This window comes from Psittacula echo, assembly GCF_963264785.1.
Source record: "Psittacula echo genome assembly, chromosome: 31".
NCBI classification, from domain to species: domain Eukaryota; kingdom Metazoa; phylum Chordata; class Aves; order Psittaciformes; family Psittacidae; genus Psittacula; species Psittacula echo.
In genome coordinates this window covers 340,753-361,197 of record NC_137766.1, presented here as the reverse complement: position 1 = coordinate 361,197, position 20,445 = coordinate 340,753, and the positions used below count along the sequence as shown (strand labels likewise).

Below are 20,445 nucleotides of genomic sequence, written 5' to 3'. Positions count from 1 at the left end.
CCTGGGGTGGATGCAGCAGCTTTAATGAGGTGGGGACATGGGGACACATCTGCCCCCCCCCAACGCCAGCTTGGGTACACGCCAGGCCCTGGGGTGGTGGCACCATGGGGACATTGCTCTAGGGGTTGGTGGCACCATGGGGACGTGGGTTCTGGGGTGATGGCACCATAGGACATGGGTTCTAGGGGTGGTGGCACTTGGGTGATAGAGGCTCTGGGGTGGTGGCACCATGGGGACATGGGTTCTGGGGTGATGACACCATAGGACATGGGTTCTAGGGTGGTGGCACCATGGGCTTTGAACTGATGGAGCCATGGGCTCTGGGGTGGTGGCACTTGGATGAGAGAGGCTTTGGGTTGATGGGGAAATGGGTTTTGGGGTGGTGGCACTTGGGTGATGAGAGAGGCTTTGGGTTAGTGGCACCATGGGGACACCGGCTCTGGGGTGGTGGCACCATGGGGCCATGGGTTCCAGGGGTGGCAGCAGTTAAGTGAGAGAGGCTTTGGGGTGGTGGCCCCATGGGGACAAGGCTCTAAGCAGTTGGTGGCATTGAGCTCATTACCACCGCGTTGGTGCCCCTTTGGCATCCCCACCTCACCCCTGGCACTCGCTCTTCTTCTGGCTGCCCTGTGGGGGGGGACCAAAAGAACCCTGAGGAGGTGACACCAGGCCCAGGTGTTCCCTCATCCCCCCCCCCGCCATGTCCCCAAGGGCAGACCTGGGTGACGCTGACGCCAGTCAAGGCCTCGATGGCGCTGGGCAGGCGGGTGACAACGTCCAGGACCTCCCCCGGCAGCCGTGAGACCCCCACGGCCCCGGAGGCGCCGGCCACCAGCGTCACCCGGCGCGTCCCCAACAGTGGCTGCGCCACCGCCTCAGCTGCCTGCACCCAAAACAGGCCAAAATCAACCCAAAACCTGAGCTCAGCACCCAAAATACCCCCCAAATCGCCCCAAAAAGGGAGCACAGCACCCAAAATACCCCAAAAGTCGCCCCAAAATGGGAGCGTGGCACCCAAATACAGGCCCCCCCCCGTAGCCCCTGTGTTCCACAGCAGGGACCCTGCATCCATGGGAGGGACCCCAGCATCCTCCCTTGTACCAGATCCCCGTGGAATGACCCCAAAACCCCGCCAAGCGCCCCCTAAACCCCCCATTCCATAACAGGGACCCCACATCCATGGGGAGGACCCCAGAACACCCCATGGGGACCCCTGAAACCCCCCTTTGAGCCCCAAATCCCCCCATAGGGACCCCCTAAGCCAGCCCCATACCTGGGGCAGCCGCTGCAGCACCATCTCCACCACGGCCGCCTCCTGGTACTGCCCAAAGGCTTCAGCCTTGGCCGCTGCTTGCGCTGCTTCTGCCCTGGCCCGAGCGGCCACAGCGGCTGCTTTTGCCGCCCCTGTCACCTGCGAGGGACACCCGAGCCCCCCCCACACACATTGGGGTTGGGGGGCTCTGACCCACAGTTGGGGGGCAAAGCCCCATAAGTGGATGTGACACCCCTCCCCCTAACTCACCCTCATGGCCTCGGCCTCTGCCTCTGCCTGCAGGATCAGCTGGGACCTGGGGGGGGCGGAGCGTCAGCGGGGGGGGCGTGACTTAATGGGGAGGTGTCATAATGGGCGTGGTTTGTGAATGGGCGGGGCCTAAAGGGGTGTGGCCTCGTGCCTTAAAAGGGCCGCGGCTCCTTTTTAAGTGCAAGGCGGTGGTTGGACCCCCTTGGAGGGGGTGTGGCTTGGTGAAACTCTCTTAAAGGGGCAATGGCATCGAGTTACACAGTGGGTCCCAGCAATGAGGCTTGGGGGAATGGGATGGGGCTCTTTCTTAAAGGTGCAATGGCATCAAGTTAGTGGGTCCCACCAATGAGGGGGTTTGACTGGGTAAAGCTCTCTTAAAGGGGCAATAGTCTCAAGCAGTGGGTCCCACCAATAAGGCTTGGTGGAATGGGCCTGGGCTCTCTTAAATGGGCTCTGGCATCAAGTTAGACAGTGGGTCCCACCAGTGAGGCTTGGTGGAATAGGACTGGGCTTCTTAAAGGGGCAATGGCATTAAGTTAGGCAGTGGGTCCCACCAATGAGGGAGTGAGGCTTGGTAAATCTTTCTTAAATGGGCAATGGCATCAAGTTAGGCAGTGGGTTCCACCAATGAGGCTTGGTAGAATGGGACGGGCTCCTTCTTAAAGGGGCAATGGCTTGGGAGTTTGGGTTGGGGCTCTCCCTTAAAGGGGCCACGCTGCCCTTAAAGGGGCCATGCCCTCACCGCTGTGCCTCGGCCAGGCGCTCCAGCCGGTACCGCTCGGCCTCGGCCGGTTTGCGGACCGTGGCCTCCAGCTCCAGCTCCCGGCGGCCGATCTCATGCTCCTGCAGCTGCGCCCGCTGCGCCCGCTCCACCACCAGCACCTGCGCCCGCTGCTCCTCAATCTGCTGCTTCGTCCTCGCCACCTACACCCCCCCGAGGGACACTTGGTTGGGGGGCACCCCGATGTTAAGGAGAGAAGGCACCATTGGGGTGGTTTAGGGGGGACCATGATGCTTGGGGGGGACAAAGCATCCTGGGAGACGCAGATCTTGGATGGGGGGATGTAGGCATCTAAAGGATGGGGGTGTCCGGGGGGAGACACACACACGGAGGGCTATGGGGGGTACCTGCAGCTCATAGGCCAGGTCAGCCGTGGCCTTGCGAGCGCTGACGGCGGCGTCGCACTGAGCCTGCTGCAGCTCGAAGTCCCGCTGGGCACGAGCCATGGCCGCCTCGCTGAGCAGCTGCGCTGAGACCTGCTCCTGCCGGGCACGAGCCTCCTGTGGGGGACACCAAGGGGACGTCATGGGCATGGGGACATTGAGGGGGGTACACAGGGGTTGGGGGGGATGCCAAAGGGGTGGCATTAGGTGCAGGGCTCACGCGGATCCCGGCGTCCCTCTTGGCCTCGGCCTCGCCGACGCGGGCGTCGCGCTGCACTTGAGCCGTGCGGCCCTTGCCCAGGGAGTGCAGGTAGTCCTGGGGACAAGGGGACAAGGTCACCCCCCCCCATCCCACCAGCCATAGGGGACAGCGGGGATGGCCCTGGGCTTGTGTGGTGTCCCCATGGTCATTGTTCTCATCTATTGTCCCCATCCCCATATCCCCATCCCAGGGCCACTGTCCCCATCCCCATGTCCCCATCCCCATGTCCCCATCCCATGGCCATTGTCCCCATCTCATGGCCACTGTTGCCATCCCCATATCCCCATCCCATGGCCTCTGTTGCCATCCCCACATCCCCATCCCATGGCCGTTGTCCCCATCCGCATGTCCCTATCCCATGGCCACTGTTCCCATCCCCATATCCCCATCCTATGGCTGCTGTCCCCATCCCCATATCCCCATCCCATAGTGAGTATCCCCATCTCCAAATCCCCATCCGCATATCCCCATCCCCATATCCCCATCCGTTGGCCACTGTCCCCATCCCTGCCTGTCCCCCCTTGTCCCCCAGTGCCACCTGGTCATCGTGGATGTCCTTGAGAGTGTAGCTGACCACACTGATGCCCATATTGACCAGGTCAGATGAGGCCACGTTGAAAACCTGCTCCGAGAACTTCTGCCGGTCCTTATAGATCTCCTATGAAAGGGGCAGAGCTTAGGGTCAGGGAGGGCGGGGCTTCAAGGATGGGGAGCCAATTACAGCAAGGCTTCAGTGGTCAGGAGCCAATTGGAGCAGGGCTTCCATTGGGGCTTAGGGATAAAGGGGGCTGCATCCCCCCCTTACCTCCACTGTCATGTGCGCCATGATGGCGCGCTGGTGGCCCTCCAGGGTCTCCAGGGCGATCTGGGCGATCTCAGCCTCCGACTTGCCCAGGAACATCTGGCAAGCGGCTGCCAGCATCTCCTTGTTCTGCCCCTGGATCTTCACCTGCGACCAGCGGGACCCATTCAGCCTCGCACCCCCCCCTTTAACACCGATGGGACGCGGCCCCTTTAAGAAGCTGCTCCTCCATAGCAGGCCCTTATTTAAGAGCTTAAGATGGGGGGGGAACCACCATGGTGAGGACTAGGGGGTTGCGTTGCCCTTTTAAGACGGGGCTGCACCACCACAAGCCCCTTATGGGGGGGGGTCCACCAAGGCAGGACCCTTTTAAGGGGGATCTTAATGGAGGGGAGGAAGAGGAAGGGGAGAAGGAAGAGGGGGGTCCCCCCCCAAAGCAGCAATGGGTGGGTCCCACTGCAAAGGGGCTGTACCAAGTACATGGTGGGGGGGTACCTGCGCGATGCCGGTGACGGAGATGGGCACCCCATGGCGAGTGTAGACCTTCTCGCTGCGCACGTTGAGGGTCAGCGTGTTGAGGGAGATCCTAAGGGAGGGACAGGTCCACCCGCTGCTCCCAATTCCCTGTATCCATCCCTATGGATATATCCCACCACCACCACCCCCCCCGCACCTTCCTCACCTTTGGATCTGCTGCAGGCACGGCACCACCAGCACCCTCCCCCCGGCCACCATGACGGGGGGGCTGCGGCAGAAACCTACGGGGACGAACGCTGTCATGGACGGATCCAAGCGCCCAAGGAAGGGGGGGGGGGGGTGGGGATCGCGGCTCACCCGACACCACCATGGCCTCGTTGGGGCCACACGTGAAGAACATCGCGGCGGGGACCCGGCCTGAGGCGCGGTGATGGCCGCAGCCCCCCCCCGCCCCTTCACCTCCCCTCAGGCGCCGCTGGCATCCTCCCTATTCTACCCAGCAACCGCTGACGTCACGGGAGCATCGCCGCTCTGATTGGCTGCGCCGCAGAAAGGGCGGGAAGGAGGGAGGGGAAGGAGAAGAAGGAGGGTGGGCTCCGGCGCCATCTTGAGCCGGCGCCTCCGTGTTGGGGTGGTGGGGCTGAGGCTGCTGTGGGGCGGGGAAAGGGGCTGGGCCAGCGCTTGGGGCCTCCTCCGAGGTAGAACGGGCGGAGGGTCCGGGTTTGGAGGCGATGGGGTGGGTGGAAAGGGATGGGGGGGGTCCGTCATAGCGCTGTGGGGTCCCAATGTGGGGTCTCTTGTGAGGTGTTAATGGGGGTTTGGCGCCGTCAAAGAGCACATTGCTTACAGTTAACAGCGGGTTTAATTTATAACTCCATATTTTACCTTATAATCCCCCCCTTTGAGACCCGCAGGTTACACATAGACCCTCTGAGCGAGCAGCAGCTCTACCATCGCCTCAGGCTACAAACACAATCGTTACCACAAACAAATCCAGTTAACCACGGCTAATCCAGAGGTAATTCCCCAGGGATTTGATGCAAAGTCTGCTCTGTTGCTATATTTTGGCCTGTTTGTGGCTATTTTGCTGCTCTGATCTGGGGTTATAATGGCACAAACACTGATGGCAAGGTAAAGGCAAAAGGTCTGGCAATGATATGGAATCATGGAACGGTTTGGGGTGGAAAGGAGCAGTTCCAACCCCTCCACTGGAACAGCTTGCTCCAAGCCCCCCCCCCATCCCTTATCCAGGGCTGGGGTCATCCAAACCTTCTCCATTCAACCCATCCCAGTGTGCCAGCACCCTCAGAGTGAAGGAATTCCTTGTATCCAACCTAAATCTCCAGCTTAAACCCATTATTCCTTGTGCTATCCCTGCTGCAGGTCCCCCTCCACGTCCTTGGAGCCCCATTGGAGCTGCTCTGAGGTCTCCGATGTTCCCAGCCTGGCTCCTATGGGAGCTGCTCATCCTCATGGACTCCTCTGTGCTCCGACAGCTCCATGTCCTTACATTGAGGACACCAGGACTGCACCACTCCAATAGACCCATCGGTGAACAAGGTAGATTGCTTCTCACTGCCTGCCATTGGTTCTATGGTGGGGCCTCCATCACCTCCTCGTCTGGTGTCATTCCAAATGATGACTTCCAGCATCCCTGGATGACTGGGATTTCCCGTTGGAGCTCATTGTGTCATCACTACAACCCATTTACTCCATGTAGCATCAGTTGTATGGTGTGGAGAGCTCCCCTTTGACCATCCAGCCCAGCATGGGCAACCGGGGTACCCGGAGGAGCTGTGCTTCAGCACCAATCCCTTCTGAAGCAGGATGCTTCCAAGGGCATTGAAAGGATATTCCGGATTCCGGGATCTACTCCCACTGCAAGGAGCCTGGTGGGGGAGCAGGGGGGCAGTGTGAGGGGATATCTCCTCCATAGGTTGACACACACCCCCCCCCCCCGAGGGAAGGCAAAAGAAGAATGGGAATGATTAACAATTCCCATTCCATGCCTTCCATAGCCTAGAGGTGATGACCACACATTCCAGACCAGTTTAATGAGCAATAATAATCTATTGTATTACAAGTCATTACAAGCAGCTCAGCCCAGTCACCCCAGCCCCACGACAGCAAATACTGGCTGTCAATGAGATACACCACACTGATACTCCATGACCCAGCACAGCAACCACCAACGCTATAAGGAGTGCCTGTTAATGAGGACCAATGAGTGCTTATCACAACCAGGGGTCAGACACACTCTGCTCAGATCTGGTGTTATCTCAACCCTGAGTTGGGTGCCACAACGCTTAGGGAAGCGTGTAAACCCCATGGGTTGAGATAAGAGCAGTCCAGTAACTAAGGTAGAACACAAACCCACTACTGCTACCAGCTACAATCATAAGGATAAGGGACATAACAAGGGGAGAGAATACAACCACTCACCACCCGCCGACCGATACCCAACCCAACCCAAACATCTCTTCCAGGTGACTCCTGCCAGGTTCTGTCCTGAGCTTGATGTGCTGGGGTATGGAATACCCCTTTGGCTGCTTTGGGTTAGGGGTCCTGGCTCTGCTTCCTCCTGGCTTCCCAGGCCATTTTTATTTGGCAGAGCATGAGACTACAAGTCTTTGGTCAGGGTAAGCATTACTCAGCATTAAGTAATACTTGATGCTAAGTACTTAACAACTTAATTATACTTAACAACTAAAAACACGGTGTGTTATCAGCTTTGTTCTCAGCCTAAAGCCCAAACCCAGCACTGCACCAGCTACTAAGGAGGAGAAAAAGAACTGCTACAGGACAGACCTCAAGAGGTGGAGGTGGGTATCGCTACACCATGGAATTCAAGAGGCTGATCTGGTGTCACCATCCAGGACCTCCGTGCCTTTCTCCACGCTAAACACCTCCACTACCACCATCTGCCCCTCACACAAGACTTGCTCCAGCTCCATCTCATCTCTTTGTCTCCACAGCGTCGATGGGCCATGCCCTGGGATCCATATGGGCCATGGGAAGGATCACTGGGCTCCATCCAGCATGATGCAAATGCATTAGAAAGAGGGACCAGCATTTACTGTGCAGTAGAAGCTCAAGGTTCAATCCATGCTCGTTACCAGCGGTGCTTAATTAAGCAGGTATCAAGGAAAGGAGAGGGTCAGCAGCAAGAAGAAGCCTCCGGTTGCAGGAGCTCATCCAGCCTGTGCAGGAGTTAAGCAGGAATCCCTGCAGGGATGAGAGGAAGAGATGCATCATCCAGGGCTACATCCCTGTCCCCAGAGAGCCCATTGCTCTCAGGGGGGGTTTGCTGTCTTCCTGCAGCCTATGGAGGCTCCATGGAGGAGCTGGGGCCACCCCATCCATGCCCACTGGTCCCACCTCGTACCTGATGGTGAGCTGGCAGAACCCATGGCCATGCCTGCAAGAGAAAGAGGCGTGAGCAGCAAAGACACCTCCGGAGACACCTCCTTTTCCATATGTTCCTACTACGGGGGGGTGAGGCATTGGGAAACCAGAGACATGGGACCACCATGGTGCTGGATCCGCTGCCGGTGCTCACCTGGGGGCACGCTGTAGCCATCCTTCTTCTTCACTGCAGAGAGGAAGAGACATCAGCACCCACCATGGGGCTGCTCGGGGCTCCCCAAAGCAGCAACTCCTGCCCTGCCTTCCTCCCTGGACACGGGACCTTACCCAGTTTCTGCTTCCAGAAGAGCACTCCAGTGATGATGATGACAATGATGAGCACTACACCAGCCACCACCAGCAGTGTGCTGGCCAGCTCAGCCTGCGGCTCTGGAGGAAGAGCAGCAGGATGAGGAGGTGGAAGGGGGTAACCACCCCCACCATGTGCTCCACCAGCCCCAAGGCTCACCCAAAGCATAGAGGCCGGGTTGGAGGAGGCTGGCATGTTCCACCTGGCACCGGAACCTGTCCTTGTCGCGGGGGTTGACCTCGATGGAGGCCCACATGTAGTAGGTGCCATCGCTGTTGGGTGCGATGCTGCCCCATTGGGTGTCCTGGTCCCGCACCTCGCCGTCCTTCAGCCAGCTGAGCACGATGGGCCGCGGGTAGAAGCCGTGAGCGCGGCAGGTCAAGGTCAGGATCCCATCCTCCTCCTCCTTCCCTGACACTCGCACCATGGGGGGCACTGGTAATGGGATGGTGGGGAGGGATCAGACCACGCGCCCACAGTGTGCGCTCGCAACCGTATCCTGGGCTGCGTCAAAAGGAGCGTGACCAGCAGGTCCAAGGAGGTGATCTTGCCCCTCTGCTCTCGAGAGACCTCACTTGGAGTATTGTGTGCAGTTCTGGTGTCCTCAACATAAAAAGGACATGGAACTGTTGGAACAAGTCCAGAGGAGGGCACAAGGATGATCAGGGGAGTGGAGCACCTCCCGTATGAAGATAGGCTGAGAAAGTTGGGGCTGTTTAGCCTGGAGAAGAGAAGGCTGCGTGGAGACCTCATAGTATCTGAAGGGGGCTATAGGGATGCTGGGGATGGACTCTTCACTAGGGACTGTATTGATAGGACAAGGGGTAACGGGTTAAAACTTAAACAAGGGGAAGTTTAGATTGGATCTAAGGAAGAAATTCTTTACTGTGAGGGTGGTGAGGCACTGGAATGGGTTGCCCAGGAAGGTTGTGAATGCTCCATCCCTGGCGATGTCCAAGGCCAGGTTGGACAGAGCCTTGGGTGGCATGGTTTAGTGTGGGGTGTCCCTGCCCATGGCAGGGGGGTTGGAACTGGATGATCTTAGGGTCCTTTCCAACCCAAACTATTCTATGATTCTATGGCCTGGTCCCACTGGCCCCATCTCGCCCTCACCTCTCCTCTCCAGCTGGAGCTGCCCGTACTGCACGTAGTTCTTCAGCCAGTCCTTGCAGGTGTTCTCCACGTAGTTCTTCAATCTCTCAGCTACGATCCTATCATGTTCCCACTTCCTCTTTGTGACCTGTGCTGCCGCGTCCGCCGCAATGAACGTCATGGTGCCCATGTCGAAGGCGATGAAGTCCTTCCCGTCGTAGGCGTACTGACTGTACCCCGCGGTGCTCCCGTCGTCCAGGAGATCACAGCCGTACATGCACTGCAGTGTGTGAGTCCCTGCACCACCACCAGTGAGATGGGGCTGCCCCATGCAGCCCATCCCAGCCCCATGCAGCCCCATGAAGCGCCATCCCTGCCCCACACTCACCCCCGCTCTGGTTGTAGCGTTCTCGTGCTATGTCCAGGTTACTGTAGGCGATCTGCTGGTTGCTCCATGCAATCTGGGTCGTTGTATCCCAGTATTCCTGATCCACATTGGCCTCAATCCACTGTGTCTGGGGCTGGTATCGCTTGCTCTCGCTGTCATAGCGCACAAAGGGGATCCCATCCACATATCCCATCGCCTGGTAGCGGGGAACCCCCGGGCTGGGGTCTGACACGGCGACATGAAAGTACCGCAGGGAATGGAGCACTGTGGGGACACAGAGGTGTGGGTGGCTCGGGACACAGAGCGGGGTGACAGGGGGATGTGGCTGATGGGGGGGGGTCTGTGTTCTCATGGAAGGGGACCCCAGGGGGTCCCGGTGCCAGGGAAAGGGGGGGTCAAGGGCTGGGAGACTCGGGATTGATGGGAAGCGGGGACTGGGGGGGTCCTGGGTGCCATTAAAGCAGCCCCAGGGGAGGGCTCTGGGGGTCCTGGTGCCTGGAAAAGGGAATCCAAGGGGGTCCCAAGGAGTGTTCCGAGGGGTTCCTGGTGCGCGGGAAGTGGAATGTGGGCGAGGGAGGGTCTGAGGGGGCATCACAGTACCCAGAGAAGGGGAATAAAGGGCGTCCAAGGGGGTCCCAGTGCCCCAGGGGGTCAAGGCGGGTGTCCTGAGACATAGGGAATGGGGCCCCGGTGCCCAGGAAAGAGGTCCATGGGAGTCCCGGGTCCCTGTGCCCCTGCTCACCTCTCGCCGCCCCTCCGAGGCTGCACAGCAGCAGGAGCCCCACGGCAGAGCTTGGCCCCATCGCGCTGCTCCGCTGAACACTGACCCTGGATCTTCGCCACCAGCCCCATTTTCCTCCTCCGCTATTGGCTCTACGCGGCGCCACCCACCAATGAGAAACCCGGGCCGCTCCTGACGTCACCGGTTGCCGGGCAGATCCCACGTGTCGCGGTTGGGAAATCGAAAGCGAAACGATCTTTCCTGGAAAACCCCCTGATTCGCGGTTTGATCGCTCGGAGTTAAGACCTTTGGTAAGGACAAGGCATCGTTGTGACCTTGGAAACCCATCCAGCTCGGACGTGAGGCTCGATCCTGATGGATCTGGGGCTTCGTGCACAGGCAATGGGACACCAGTGCCCAGGAAAAGAGGTCCAGGGAGGTCCTGGTACTGAAAAAGAGGCTCCTGGGACACGGGAATGAGGCGAACTCTGCTAAACACTGATAACAGGAAAACGTTTATTTGTGTCCAAGAGGTGCAAGGAGTGGTTGCAATGCAGATACGTGTACATCTGACAGGGCAGGCTGCTGCTGGCACCCGAATGCCTCCGTGGTCACGGTCCCGCAGCAGGGACATGGTGCTGTCCCCAGCCCAGGCACCACGCACCTGGTACAGCTTCCATGGTCCCTACTCACAGCTCCTGGTGTCTCCATCCCTTAGCCCAGTGTCCCCACCATGGCTTGTGGTGGTCCCATCCCTTGGTGTCCCCATCCCATCCTCCAGTGTCCCCATCATAGCTTGTGGTGGTCCCATCCCTTGGTGTCCCCATCCCACCCCCAGTATCCCCATCATTGCTTGTGGTGGTCCCATCCCTTGGTGTCCCCATCCCTGCTCCTCATGTATCCGTCCATGTTCTGAGCATCCTCATCCCTATCCGCACTGTCCCCATCCCAGCTCCCAGTGTCCCTATCCCCTGGTGCCCCCATCCTGCCATTTGGTGTCCCCATCCCATCTCTCTGTGTCCCCCTCCATGTTCTCAGTGTCCCCATCTCATCTCTCTGTGTCCCCATCCATGTTCTCAGTGTCCCCATCCCAACTCTCTGTGTCCCCATCCATGTTCTCAGTGTCCCCATCCCATCTCCTCATGTCCCCATCCATGTTCTCAGTGTCCCCATTCCCTGGTGTCTCCCAGCAGCGGTTCTCGGGGCGCAGGAGCTCCATGGGGTTCCTCAGCTCCCGCAGGCGTCCCCCAGCCAGCACGGCCACTCGCTGCGCCTGCAGCGCCAGGGCCACCCGCCCTGTCACCAGCAGCACCGATCGCCCGGCCCTCAGCACCTCCTGCTCCACCTGCATGGGACATGGGACATGGTGGTGGTATGGAGATAGGGACGTGGGGATGTGGGGATATGGGATATGGGGATATGGGACATGGGGATATGGGATATGGGATGTGGGGACATGGCGATACTGGGACATGGGGATATGGGGACACTGAGAGTGAGGACTCAGTGGACAAGGAGACCAGGGAGTAAGGGGACATGGGGATGCATTGAAACCAAGGGGACATGGAAAGGCCCCAGGGGATGTGGGCACCAGGCACCAAGGGGACCCCAGGACCGGTGGCCATGGGAACCCATTCACCAGGGACCCCTGAGGACAATGGGAAGAGGACACAAAGGGGGCACAAAGGGGAAACAAAGGGGGCACAAAGGGGACACAGGTGTCACTTCCCACCTGAGTACTGGTCTTGGCATCCAGGGCGCTGGTGGGCTCATCGAGGACAAGGACACGGGGGTCCCTCACCAGGGCACGAGCGATGGCCACGGCCTGGCGCTGTCCCCCGGAGAGCTGCGTCCCCAGGTCACCCACCTCTGCAGGGAGGGAGATGGGGACATGGAGGGACATGGGGATGCTATGGGATATGGGGACATGGGGACACCCATGCTGTACCGGTGTCGTAGCCGTGGGGCAGGTGGCGGATGAAGAGGTCGGCACCGGCACGGTGAGCGGCGGCTGTCACCTGCGCCCGGCTCCGGCCACCAGCCCCATAGGAGATGTTGGCGTGGAGAGAGCGGGAGAAGAGCAGTGGCTCCTGGGGGACAACGGCAACCTGGGGACGTGGGGACATGGTGATGTGGGGATCTGGGACAAGGGGATGTGGGACATGGGACATGGGGATGGCAGGATCTGGGACATGGAGATGTGGGACATGGGGACATGGGGATGTGGGACATGGGACATGGGGGTATGGGACATGGAGCATGGGGATGTGGGACATGGGGATGGCCATGGGGATGTGGGACATGGGGCATGGGGATGTGGGACATGGGGCATTGGGATGTGGGACACGGTGCTTGTCTGGTGACATGGGGATGGCCATGGGGACCCATTGGTGATGGTTGGGGACCCAGGGGTGGCCATTGGGACCCATTGGTGATGGTTGGGGACCTGTTGCTGGCACCTGCCGGCGCAGATGGAGGTGCCGGTACGCGAGCAGCGGGTGCCCGTCCAGCAGCACCCTCCCACGGTGGGGCTGGTGCAAGCCCAGCACCAGGGACACCAGGGTGCTCTTCCCCGCGCCCGGGGCACCCACCACGGCCAGGACCTGCCCAGGGAGGAGCTCCAGAGATATGCCCTGTGGGACAGAGGTGACATCCTATGGCCCCAACCCCATGACGAGACCCATCCATGACCCCAACCAGGTCCCCATGGCCCCATCCATGTTCCCATCCATGTCCCCATGGCCCCATCCGTGTTCCCATCCATGACCCCATCTGTGTCCCCATCCATGTCCCCATCCATGTCCCCATGTTCCTATCCATGACCCCATCCGTGTCCCCATCCATGTCCCCATCCATGTCCCCATGTTCCTATCCATGACCCCATCCGTGTCCCCATCCATGACCCTATCCACACTCCCATCCATGTCCCCATGACCCCACCCATGTCTCCATGTCCCTATGTCCCCATGGCCCACCATATCCCTGTGCCCACCTTGAGGACAGGCTCTTGCTGCTCAGGGTAGGAGAACCAGACGTCTTCAAGCTTGAGGTGGCCCTGCACCTCAGGCTCCAGCGTCCCCTCTGGTATCCTCTGCTCCTCCTCATCCAGGAACTCAAAGATCTTCTCCGAGGAGCCCACGGCCTTGGTCATGCTGGGGTAGTAACGGAGCAGGACCTGGGGACACAGAGAGGGGACGCAATGGGACCGGCATGGGGACACAGCGGGATGGGGACACATTGGGGAGGACATTGGGGCCACCTCGATGGAGCTGGTGAACTGCATCTGGTACATGAGGAAGGTGACCAGGTCCCCGGTGCTGATGGTCCCTGCGGCCACCATCTGTCCCCCATAGTAGAGGAGCCCCAACTTCAAAGCCAGTGCCAAGAACTGAGGACATGGACGGGAGGTCATCCACTGCCAGGGGACACCAATGGGGTCCCCTTGTCCCCCTCCTGGCCACGGCCACCTCCAAAGGGACACTGAGCTCCCAGCCTTGCCCTGTACCACTACATCCATGTCACCCTCATGTCCCCAGCGCCCCTGCGCCATGTCCTGTATCCTGATGTCCCCACACCATCACGTCCCCATGTGTCGCCCCATATCCCCATGTCCGTACCCCACTGGTCCAGCCGGTGGCCGCATACGTGAGTGCCCCGGTAGCCTCCAGCCCATAGACCCGCTGCAGTTGCTGCTGGTACCTCTTGACCGCTCCGGCCTCGAAGGCGAAGCCACGGATGGTGTCCATGGCCTGGAAGGTCTCCATGGCCACCCTGGTGGCACCGGCCAGCGCCTCCTGCACCCGCTGGGACAGCCCCTGGGACAAGGAGCATGGGGAGGTGATGGGGGACATGGAGGTGACAGCACCCACGTGGAGGGCCCCATGTGCCCCCCAACAGGTACCTGCTGGACACTGCCCATAGCCCGGGCAAGCAACAGGAGCCCCGGCATGGCCAGAAGGGTGGTGGTGGCCAGTGCTGGGGCCACCCAGGCCATGGGCACCAGCAGCAGCATCGCCCGTGCCAGCTCCCACAGCAGCAGCAGCAGCGCATCGTCCACGGCCTCATGGGTGGCATCGACGTCCCCGGTCACCCGTGATGTCACCGCGCCGGTGCCCAGTGCCCGTAATGACAACAGGTCCCGGTGCAGGATGGCGGCAAAGACCCGGCCATGGAGGTGCCCAAAGACCCGGCTCAAGGTGCTCATGGAGGTGGCATCGCAGATGAACTCGGTGATGGCACTGGGGTGGCACCGGGGGGGCTCAGGTAGGGGTGTGTGTCCCCTGTCACCTCTTGTGAGCCCCCCATGATGTCACTGCCCTACCTGGTGAACCCCAGCAGCACCAGGCAGGTGATGGTCGCCGCTTCGTCCTCGCTGGCCACCCAGTCGGTGACGTGGCCGGTGAAGTAAGGGATGGTGACCTCAGCTGGGGGCATGGGGATGTGAGGTATGGGGAGATGGGGATATGGGACATGAGGGTCATGGTGATATGGGGATATGGGGATATGGAGATAGGGGGAGATGGGGATATGGGACATGAGGGTCATAGGGTTATATGGAGATGAGGAGATGAGGACGTTGGACATGAGGACATGGGGATGTGGGACATGAGGGTCATGGGGATATAGGGATATGGGGATACAGAGATATGGGGATATGGGACATGGGAATCCACCCCCTCACCCCCCATGGCTCCTGCCCTCCCCAATGGCTCCTACCCCCCACCATGGGTCCTGCCCCTCCTTCACTCCCCACATGCCTCCCGCCCTCCAAGTACCGAACACCGAGGCCACCATCAGCCCGGCCACGATCGTGCAGCGCCATTGCTCGGGACGGAACAGCGACAGGAAGCGGCGGGAGGGGTCTGGAGCCATCGGGGGTGCCCCGGGACCCCTCGGACCCTCCGGTCCCTCCAAGCATCGAAAGCGAAACCGAGCGAAGGCGGCTCTGATTGGTCAGGGAGGCCGCGTCATCAGTTGCTGGGCAGATGGAGCTGGAGCAGGATGGAGACGGGAGGTGCGGGGCCAAAAGGGGGCGGGGCTATCGGGGAGGAGGGAGGTGATTGGAGGAAAAAGGGAAGGGGGCGGGGCCTCGAAAGTGAAAGCAAACGGGACCGTACTGGGAGCGCTGGTGTGAACTGGTGAGTGCCCAAGGGTGCTGAGGCTGTACTGGGAGCACTGGTGTGGACTGGTGAGTGCCCCAGGGTGCCGGGGCTGTACTGAGAGCACTGGTGTGAACTGGTGAGTGCCCCAGGGTGCTGGGCAGGGTATTGGGGCTGTACTGGGAGCACTGGTGTGGACTGGTGAGTGCCCCAGGGTGCTGGGGCTGTACTGGGAGCACTGATCCTGACCGGTGATCACCCCATTTGTGCCCAGCAAGGTGCTAAGGCTCCAGACTGGGACTGGGGGAGCTGTACTGGGAGTGCGCTGGTCCATACTGGTCCCCCACCATGGCTCTGCCGCCCGCTCTGGCCACAGCCTCGTCGCTGCTGCTGCTGCTGGTCCTGGACATGGTGCTGGTGACCACAGTGGCCACGGTGGCCCCGGTGCTGCTGCCGTGGCCGCTGGTGGCCATGTGGCTGGAGGCCGGGCTGCGGATGCTGGTGCTGACGGCGGCCACGCGGTCCCTGTCCCTGCGGAGTCCCCGTGGTGCTGCCGTCACCATCAGCCTCACCCCAGCTGCCTTCAGCACCTTCCAGAGCCTCCTGGGGCCACCAGGCTCCGCGCTGCCCCTCTTGGCCATGGCCAACCCGTGGTGGCTGGTGGCAACCCACGGCGCGGCCGCGGTGGCTGCAGTGGCCTGGGACGTGTCGGTGCCAGGTGGTTCCGATGCAGCCCAGGGCACAGTGGCCATGTGGCAGCTCTTGGCTTTGGCACGGGCTGAGTGGCGCCTGTTTGGAGGTGCCTTTGTGGCCTTGGCATTGGCTGTGTTGGGTGAGTGATGGAGGAGCTGGGGTGGGCTTGGGGTGGGCTTGGGGATCGTCGTGGTGAGCGTCACCCACCCGTGGCCATGCAGGGGAGGTGGCTGGGCCCTACTGCACCGGGAAAGCTTTGGAGGCCATCAAGAGCGGGGATGGACTCACCGGCATCGCGCTCGGCATGGTGCTGGCTGCGGATCTGGGCAGGTTGGTGGGCACGTGTCCTTGTTGGCTGGCTGTTCATCCATCCATCAGCCATCCATCATTCATCATCCATCATCCGTCCATCACCCATCCATCAGTCATCATCCATCCATCCATCCATCACCCATGCATCCATCCATCATCCATCCATCATCTATCCATCTTCCATCCATCATCCATCCATCCATCCATCATTCATCATCCATCATCCATCCATCATCCAACCATCCATCCATCCATTCCCATGCTGATGGTACCCATGTGTCCATGATGCATCCATGTCATCTCCATGTCCACCCCAGCTCTTTCTTTGCCGGCTGCCGTGGTGGCCTCTTCCTCTTGGCCCAGGCCCGCCTCAAGCTCAGAACTTCCACCCAGCTCTTCTCCCGTCTGCTCCACCGGGATCTCACCTTCTTCCAGGAGAATCCAGCAGGTTTGTGGTATCCCCATCACCCCCCATCCACATCCCATCACCGGGACCCGCGGTCACCGTGTGCCCATCGCCACAGCTGAGCTCTGTGCCCAGTTGTCCACCGAGGTGCCGCTGCTGTGCAGGGCCCTGCCCAAGAGCTCCAACGTGGCCTTGAGGAGCCTGGGCATGGTCTTGGGCTTGGGGGGCTTCATGGTGGTGCTGTCACCTGAGCTGGCGCTGCTGGCGGCGCTGAAGGTCCCCCTCACCATCATCACCAGGAAGGTCTATGATGGGCGCTACCAGGTGTAGTGGGGACAGGATGGTGGGATGGGGATGGTGGGATGGGATGGGGACAGGATGGGTTGAGATGATTGAGGCCGGGAGCATGGGATGGTGGGGATGGGATGGAACAGTGGAGACAGGATGGGTACCAAAAGGATGGGATGATGGGGATGGGGTGGGACAGTGGAGACAGGATGGGTACCAAAAGGATGAGATGATAGGGATGGGGTTGGATGGTGGAGACAGGATGGGTACCAAAAGGATGGGATGATAGGGATGGGGTGGGACAGTGGAGACAGGATGGGTACCAAAAGGATGGGATGGTGGGGATGGGGTGGGACAGTGGAGACAGGATGGGTACCAAAAGGATGGGATGGTGGGGATGGGGTGGGACAGTGGAGACAGGATGGGTACCAAAAGGATGGGATGGTGGGGATGGGGTGGGACAGTGGAGACAGGATGGGTACCAAAAGGATGAGATGATAGGGATGGGGTTGGATGGTGGAGACAGGATGGGTACCAAAAGGATGGGATGGTGGGGATGGGGTGGGACAGTGGAGACAGGATGGGTACCAAAAGGATGGGATGGTGGGGATGGGGTGGGACAGTGGAGATAGGATAGGTACCAAAAGGATGGGATGGTGGGGATGGGGTTGGGTGGCACAAGGGGGATGGGGTGGTGGGGTGGGATGAGGGTGGGATAGGATGGGATGTGTGCGTCTCCATGGCCAGGCGCTGCAGCGCGCGGTGCTGGATGCCACGGCCACCACAGCCGGGGTGGTGCAGGACACGGTGGCTGCCATGGACACGGTCCGGGCCTGCGCTGGGGAGGAGGAGGAGGAGCAGCGGCACCGCAGGGCCGTAACCGAGCTACTGAGGCTGAAGCAGCGCCTGGGGCTGGAGAGGATGCTCTTCACTCTGCTGCAGCGGGTACGGGGGGGCCCATGTCCCCTGTCCCCGCCCCGGTATCCTACTCATCCCTGTCCCACTGATTCCAGTGTCCCGCTCATCCCGGCCCCGCAGGTGCTGCGCCTGGCGCTGCAGGTCCTGGTGCTGTTCCGAGGGTACCAGCTGCTCCGGGATGGTTCCAGCACTGCTGGGGATCTCAGCACCTTCCTGCTCTACCAGGCCAGGTTTGGGCACCATGTGGAGGTGAGGCCCTGGGACGTGGTATCCCCTCTCCTTGTCTACCCATCCCTTTCCTATGTCCATCTTCTCCATATCCACCCATCCCCTCTCCATATCCACCCATCCCTTTCCTATGTCCATCTTCTCCATATCCACCCATCGCTTTCCTATGTCCATCTTCTCCATATCCACCCATCCCTTTCCTATGTCCATCTTCTCCATGTCCACCCATCCCCTCTCCATATCCACCCATCCCTTTCCTATGTCCATCTTCTCCATGTCCACCCATCCCTTTTCTATGCACATCTTCTCCATGTCCACCCATCCCTTTCCTATGTCCATCTTCTCCATATCCACCCATCCCTTTCCTATGTCCATCTTCTCCATATCCACCCATCCCTTTCCTATGTCCATCTTCTCCATGTCCACCCATCCCCTCTCCATGTTCACCCATCCCTTTCCTATATCCATCTTCTCCATGTCCACCCATCCCCTCTCCCTATCCACCCATCTCTGGTGCCACCACCAGGCTCTGGTCTGCGGCCACGGTGACCTCCTGGGCGAAGCCGCTGCCAGCCGCCGCGTCTTGGCCAACATCAACCACATCCCCAGCGATGACCCCGGTGGCACCCGCTGCCCGGCCACCCTCCGGGGCCACGTCACCTTCCACCACGTCTCCTTCGCCTACCCCACGCGCCCCGAGCACCTCGTCCTGCAGGTACCTGTGGGGGGACCCCCTGGGCTCCTTGGGTGGACCATGGGTGACGCCAGCCCTGCTGTCACCCCACGTAGGACGTCACCTTCGAGCTGCACCCCGGCGAGATGACGGCGCTGGTGGGACCCAACGGCAGCGGGAAGAGCTCTTGCGCGGCGCTGCTGAAGAGGTTCTATGAGCCCCAGAGCGGGGAGGTGCTGCTGGATGGGGTCTCCTTAAGGGACTACGAGCACCAGTATCTGCAGCAGCAGGTGAGGGCAGGGGGAGCAGATCCTCCTGCAAGCCATGGTTGGGTTTAAGGTGGCTTCACCATGGGCAGATTCAACTTGGTGGCCATCTACGATGGTGGTGACCAGGGATGGCCATGGATGCGGACCACATCCTTGTCTCTGAATGGAGAGATGTGGGTTTGGTGGAGAAGGAATTGGCCGGATGGTCCCACTCCAAGTGTTGTGGTCAACCACAAACAGATGGGGAGGAATGGCTCCAACTGGAAAAAGGGAAGAGTTAGATGGATCCTGGGAAGAAGAGGGTGGTGGGACATTGGAATGGGTTGAATGGAGAAGGTTGGATGCTTTAAGGCCAGGTTGGATGGGGCTTGGAGCAACCTGCCCTAGGGGAAGGTATCCCTGCCTGCGGCAGCCCGGCATTCCATGGCTCCATTCCCAGGTGGTGCTGGTGGAGCAGGAGCCCATCCTCTTCTCCGGAACCATCCGAGACAACATTACCCTGGGGCTGGAGGGCGCTGAGGAGCACGAGGTGAAGGCGGCCGCCGCATTGGCCGGAGCCTGGAGCTTCATCATGGACCTGGAGCAGGGGCTGGACACTGGTGAGTGCTGATGGGAGATGATAGGACCCCAAATCACCCACATCCTGCTCACCCCCCCCGATTCTGTGCCCCATAGATGTGGGGGACAAAGGGGCGCAGCTCTCGGCGGGGCAGAGGCAGCGCGTGGCCATAGCCCGGGCTCTGCTGCGGCGACCGACCCTCCTCATCCTCGATGAGCCCACCAGCGCCCTGGAGGGCGGCAAGGAGCTGGAGGTGATGTGGGGCTGGATGGGGGGGGTGATGATGGGGGGGTTCCCAGCCCCATAGCAGGTGCTGAGGGTGCCACTGTCCCGCAGCCATGGCGCTGGCTGCAGCTGGGGATCACCAGGACACTGCTGCTCATCACCCACTGCCCGCGGCTCCTGGCCGGGGCCAACTGCACCGTGGGGCTGGGACCAACCCCTGGAGCAGTGAGGACACGGAGCCAGGTCCCCGCTATGGGACAGTGACAACGGGAGCATCCGGATGCCCCCAGCAATGGGGAGCAGGGATTTGCAATAAAGCCGGGTCTACCTGGGCCTGGTGATGTTCTCTGGGAGCATCCCAAAGAGCCGGGATACGGAGCAGGAGAAAGGGGGGATTGGAAGCAGAAGCTGGACATCGGGAACGTTCGACCGTGGCACAGGTTGGCCACGGAGCTGTGGATGCGGGAGGGGTCAAGGTGACATGGGATGAGAGGTGGTTTGGAGTAATTTGGAGGGCGGTTAGTATGGTTTTTGCTGTGGGTCAGTGTGGTTTTTGGCATGTTTTCATGGGGTTTGGGGTGGTTTAGGGGTATTTGAGTGTGGGTTTTGGTGGGTTTGGGCTGGTTTTGTGT

General features: G+C 60.5%; 4 protein-coding genes across 17 annotated transcripts; 1 reads left to right on the top strand and 3 right to left on the bottom strand.

Moving 5' to 3' along the window:
* Positions 1–16: 16 nt before the first annotated feature.
* On the bottom strand, positions 17–6,150 carry FLOT1 (flotillin 1). Of its 4 annotated transcripts, XM_080636338.1 has the most exons (12): positions 5,738–6,150; positions 4,433–4,508; positions 4,246–4,336; positions 3,754–3,897; positions 3,487–3,606; positions 2,907–3,002; positions 2,651–2,803; positions 2,265–2,446; positions 1,523–1,568; positions 1,274–1,411; positions 719–883; positions 17–627 (listed from the first exon to the last, which is right to left on the bottom strand). In XM_080636338.1, the coding sequence occupies exons 1-12, from the start codon at positions 5,877–5,879 to the stop codon at positions 595–597; spliced, it is 1,386 nt and encodes a 461-aa protein (XP_080492464.1). In that variant the 5' UTR covers positions 5,880–6,150; the 3' UTR covers positions 17–594. The 4 variants fall into 4 exon arrangements, with proteins under 4 accessions (XP_080492464.1, XP_080492462.1, XP_080492465.1 ...); XM_080636336.1 differs by having other exon boundaries at positions 17–883; XM_080636339.1 differs by lacking the exon at positions 719–883.
* Positions 6,151–6,277: 127 nt separating this feature from the next.
* On the bottom strand, positions 6,278–10,300 carry LOC308231179 (class I histocompatibility antigen, F10 alpha chain-like). The gene is made up of 8 exons (XM_080636335.1): positions 10,165–10,300; positions 9,423–9,686; positions 9,056–9,331; positions 8,102–8,377; positions 7,921–8,022; positions 7,787–7,819; positions 7,613–7,645; positions 6,278–7,452 (listed from the first exon to the last, which is right to left on the bottom strand). The coding sequence occupies exons 1-8, from the start codon at positions 10,223–10,225 to the stop codon at positions 7,439–7,441; spliced, it is 1,059 nt and encodes a 352-aa protein (XP_080492461.1). The 5' UTR covers positions 10,226–10,300; the 3' UTR covers positions 6,278–7,438.
* A 750-nt stretch (positions 10,301–11,050) lies between these two features.
* Positions 11,051–16,300, bottom strand: TAP1 (transporter 1, ATP binding cassette subfamily B member). 9 transcript variants are annotated; one of them, XM_080636322.1, is made up of 10 exons: positions 16,224–16,300; positions 15,590–15,773; positions 14,919–15,134; positions 14,465–14,567; positions 14,045–14,381; positions 13,761–13,958; positions 13,136–13,531; positions 12,092–12,776; positions 11,876–12,012; positions 11,051–11,488 (listed from the first exon to the last, which is right to left on the bottom strand). In XM_080636322.1, exons 3-10 carry the CDS (start codon positions 15,013–15,015, stop codon positions 11,192–11,194), a joined length of 2,250 nt encoding a protein of 749 aa, XP_080492448.1. In that variant the 5' UTR covers positions 15,016–15,134; positions 15,590–15,773; positions 16,224–16,300; the 3' UTR covers positions 11,051–11,191. The 9 variants fall into 9 exon arrangements, with proteins under 9 accessions (XP_080492448.1, XP_080492449.1, XP_080492454.1 ...); XM_080636323.1 differs by lacking the exon at positions 15,590–15,773 and having other exon boundaries at positions 16,224–16,239; XM_080636328.1 differs by lacking the exons at positions 14,919–15,134; positions 15,590–15,773; positions 16,224–16,300 and having other exon boundaries at positions 12,092–12,251; positions 12,603–12,776; positions 13,136–13,318; positions 13,403–13,531; positions 14,465–14,798.
* TAP2 (transporter 2, ATP binding cassette subfamily B member) lies at positions 15,233–20,332 on the top strand (the record flags this gene model as incomplete). 3 transcript variants are annotated; one of them, XM_080636331.1, is made up of 11 exons in its annotated part: positions 15,233–15,281; positions 15,517–16,074; positions 16,157–16,265; positions 16,565–16,695; positions 16,772–16,977; positions 17,689–18,108; positions 18,614–18,802; positions 18,877–19,050; positions 19,469–19,628; positions 19,705–19,841; positions 19,925–20,332. In XM_080636331.1, 10 exons carry the CDS (start codon positions 15,591–15,593, stop codon positions 20,075–20,077), a joined length of 2,163 nt encoding a protein of 720 aa, XP_080492457.1. In that variant the 3' UTR covers positions 20,078–20,332. The 3 variants fall into 3 exon arrangements, with proteins under 3 accessions (XP_080492457.1, XP_080492456.1, XP_080492458.1); XM_080636330.1 differs by having other exon boundaries at positions 15,276–15,331; XM_080636332.1 differs by lacking the exon at positions 15,233–15,281 and having other exon boundaries at positions 15,591–16,074; positions 17,689–17,886; positions 17,980–18,108.
* Positions 20,333–20,445: the final 113 nt, after the last annotated feature.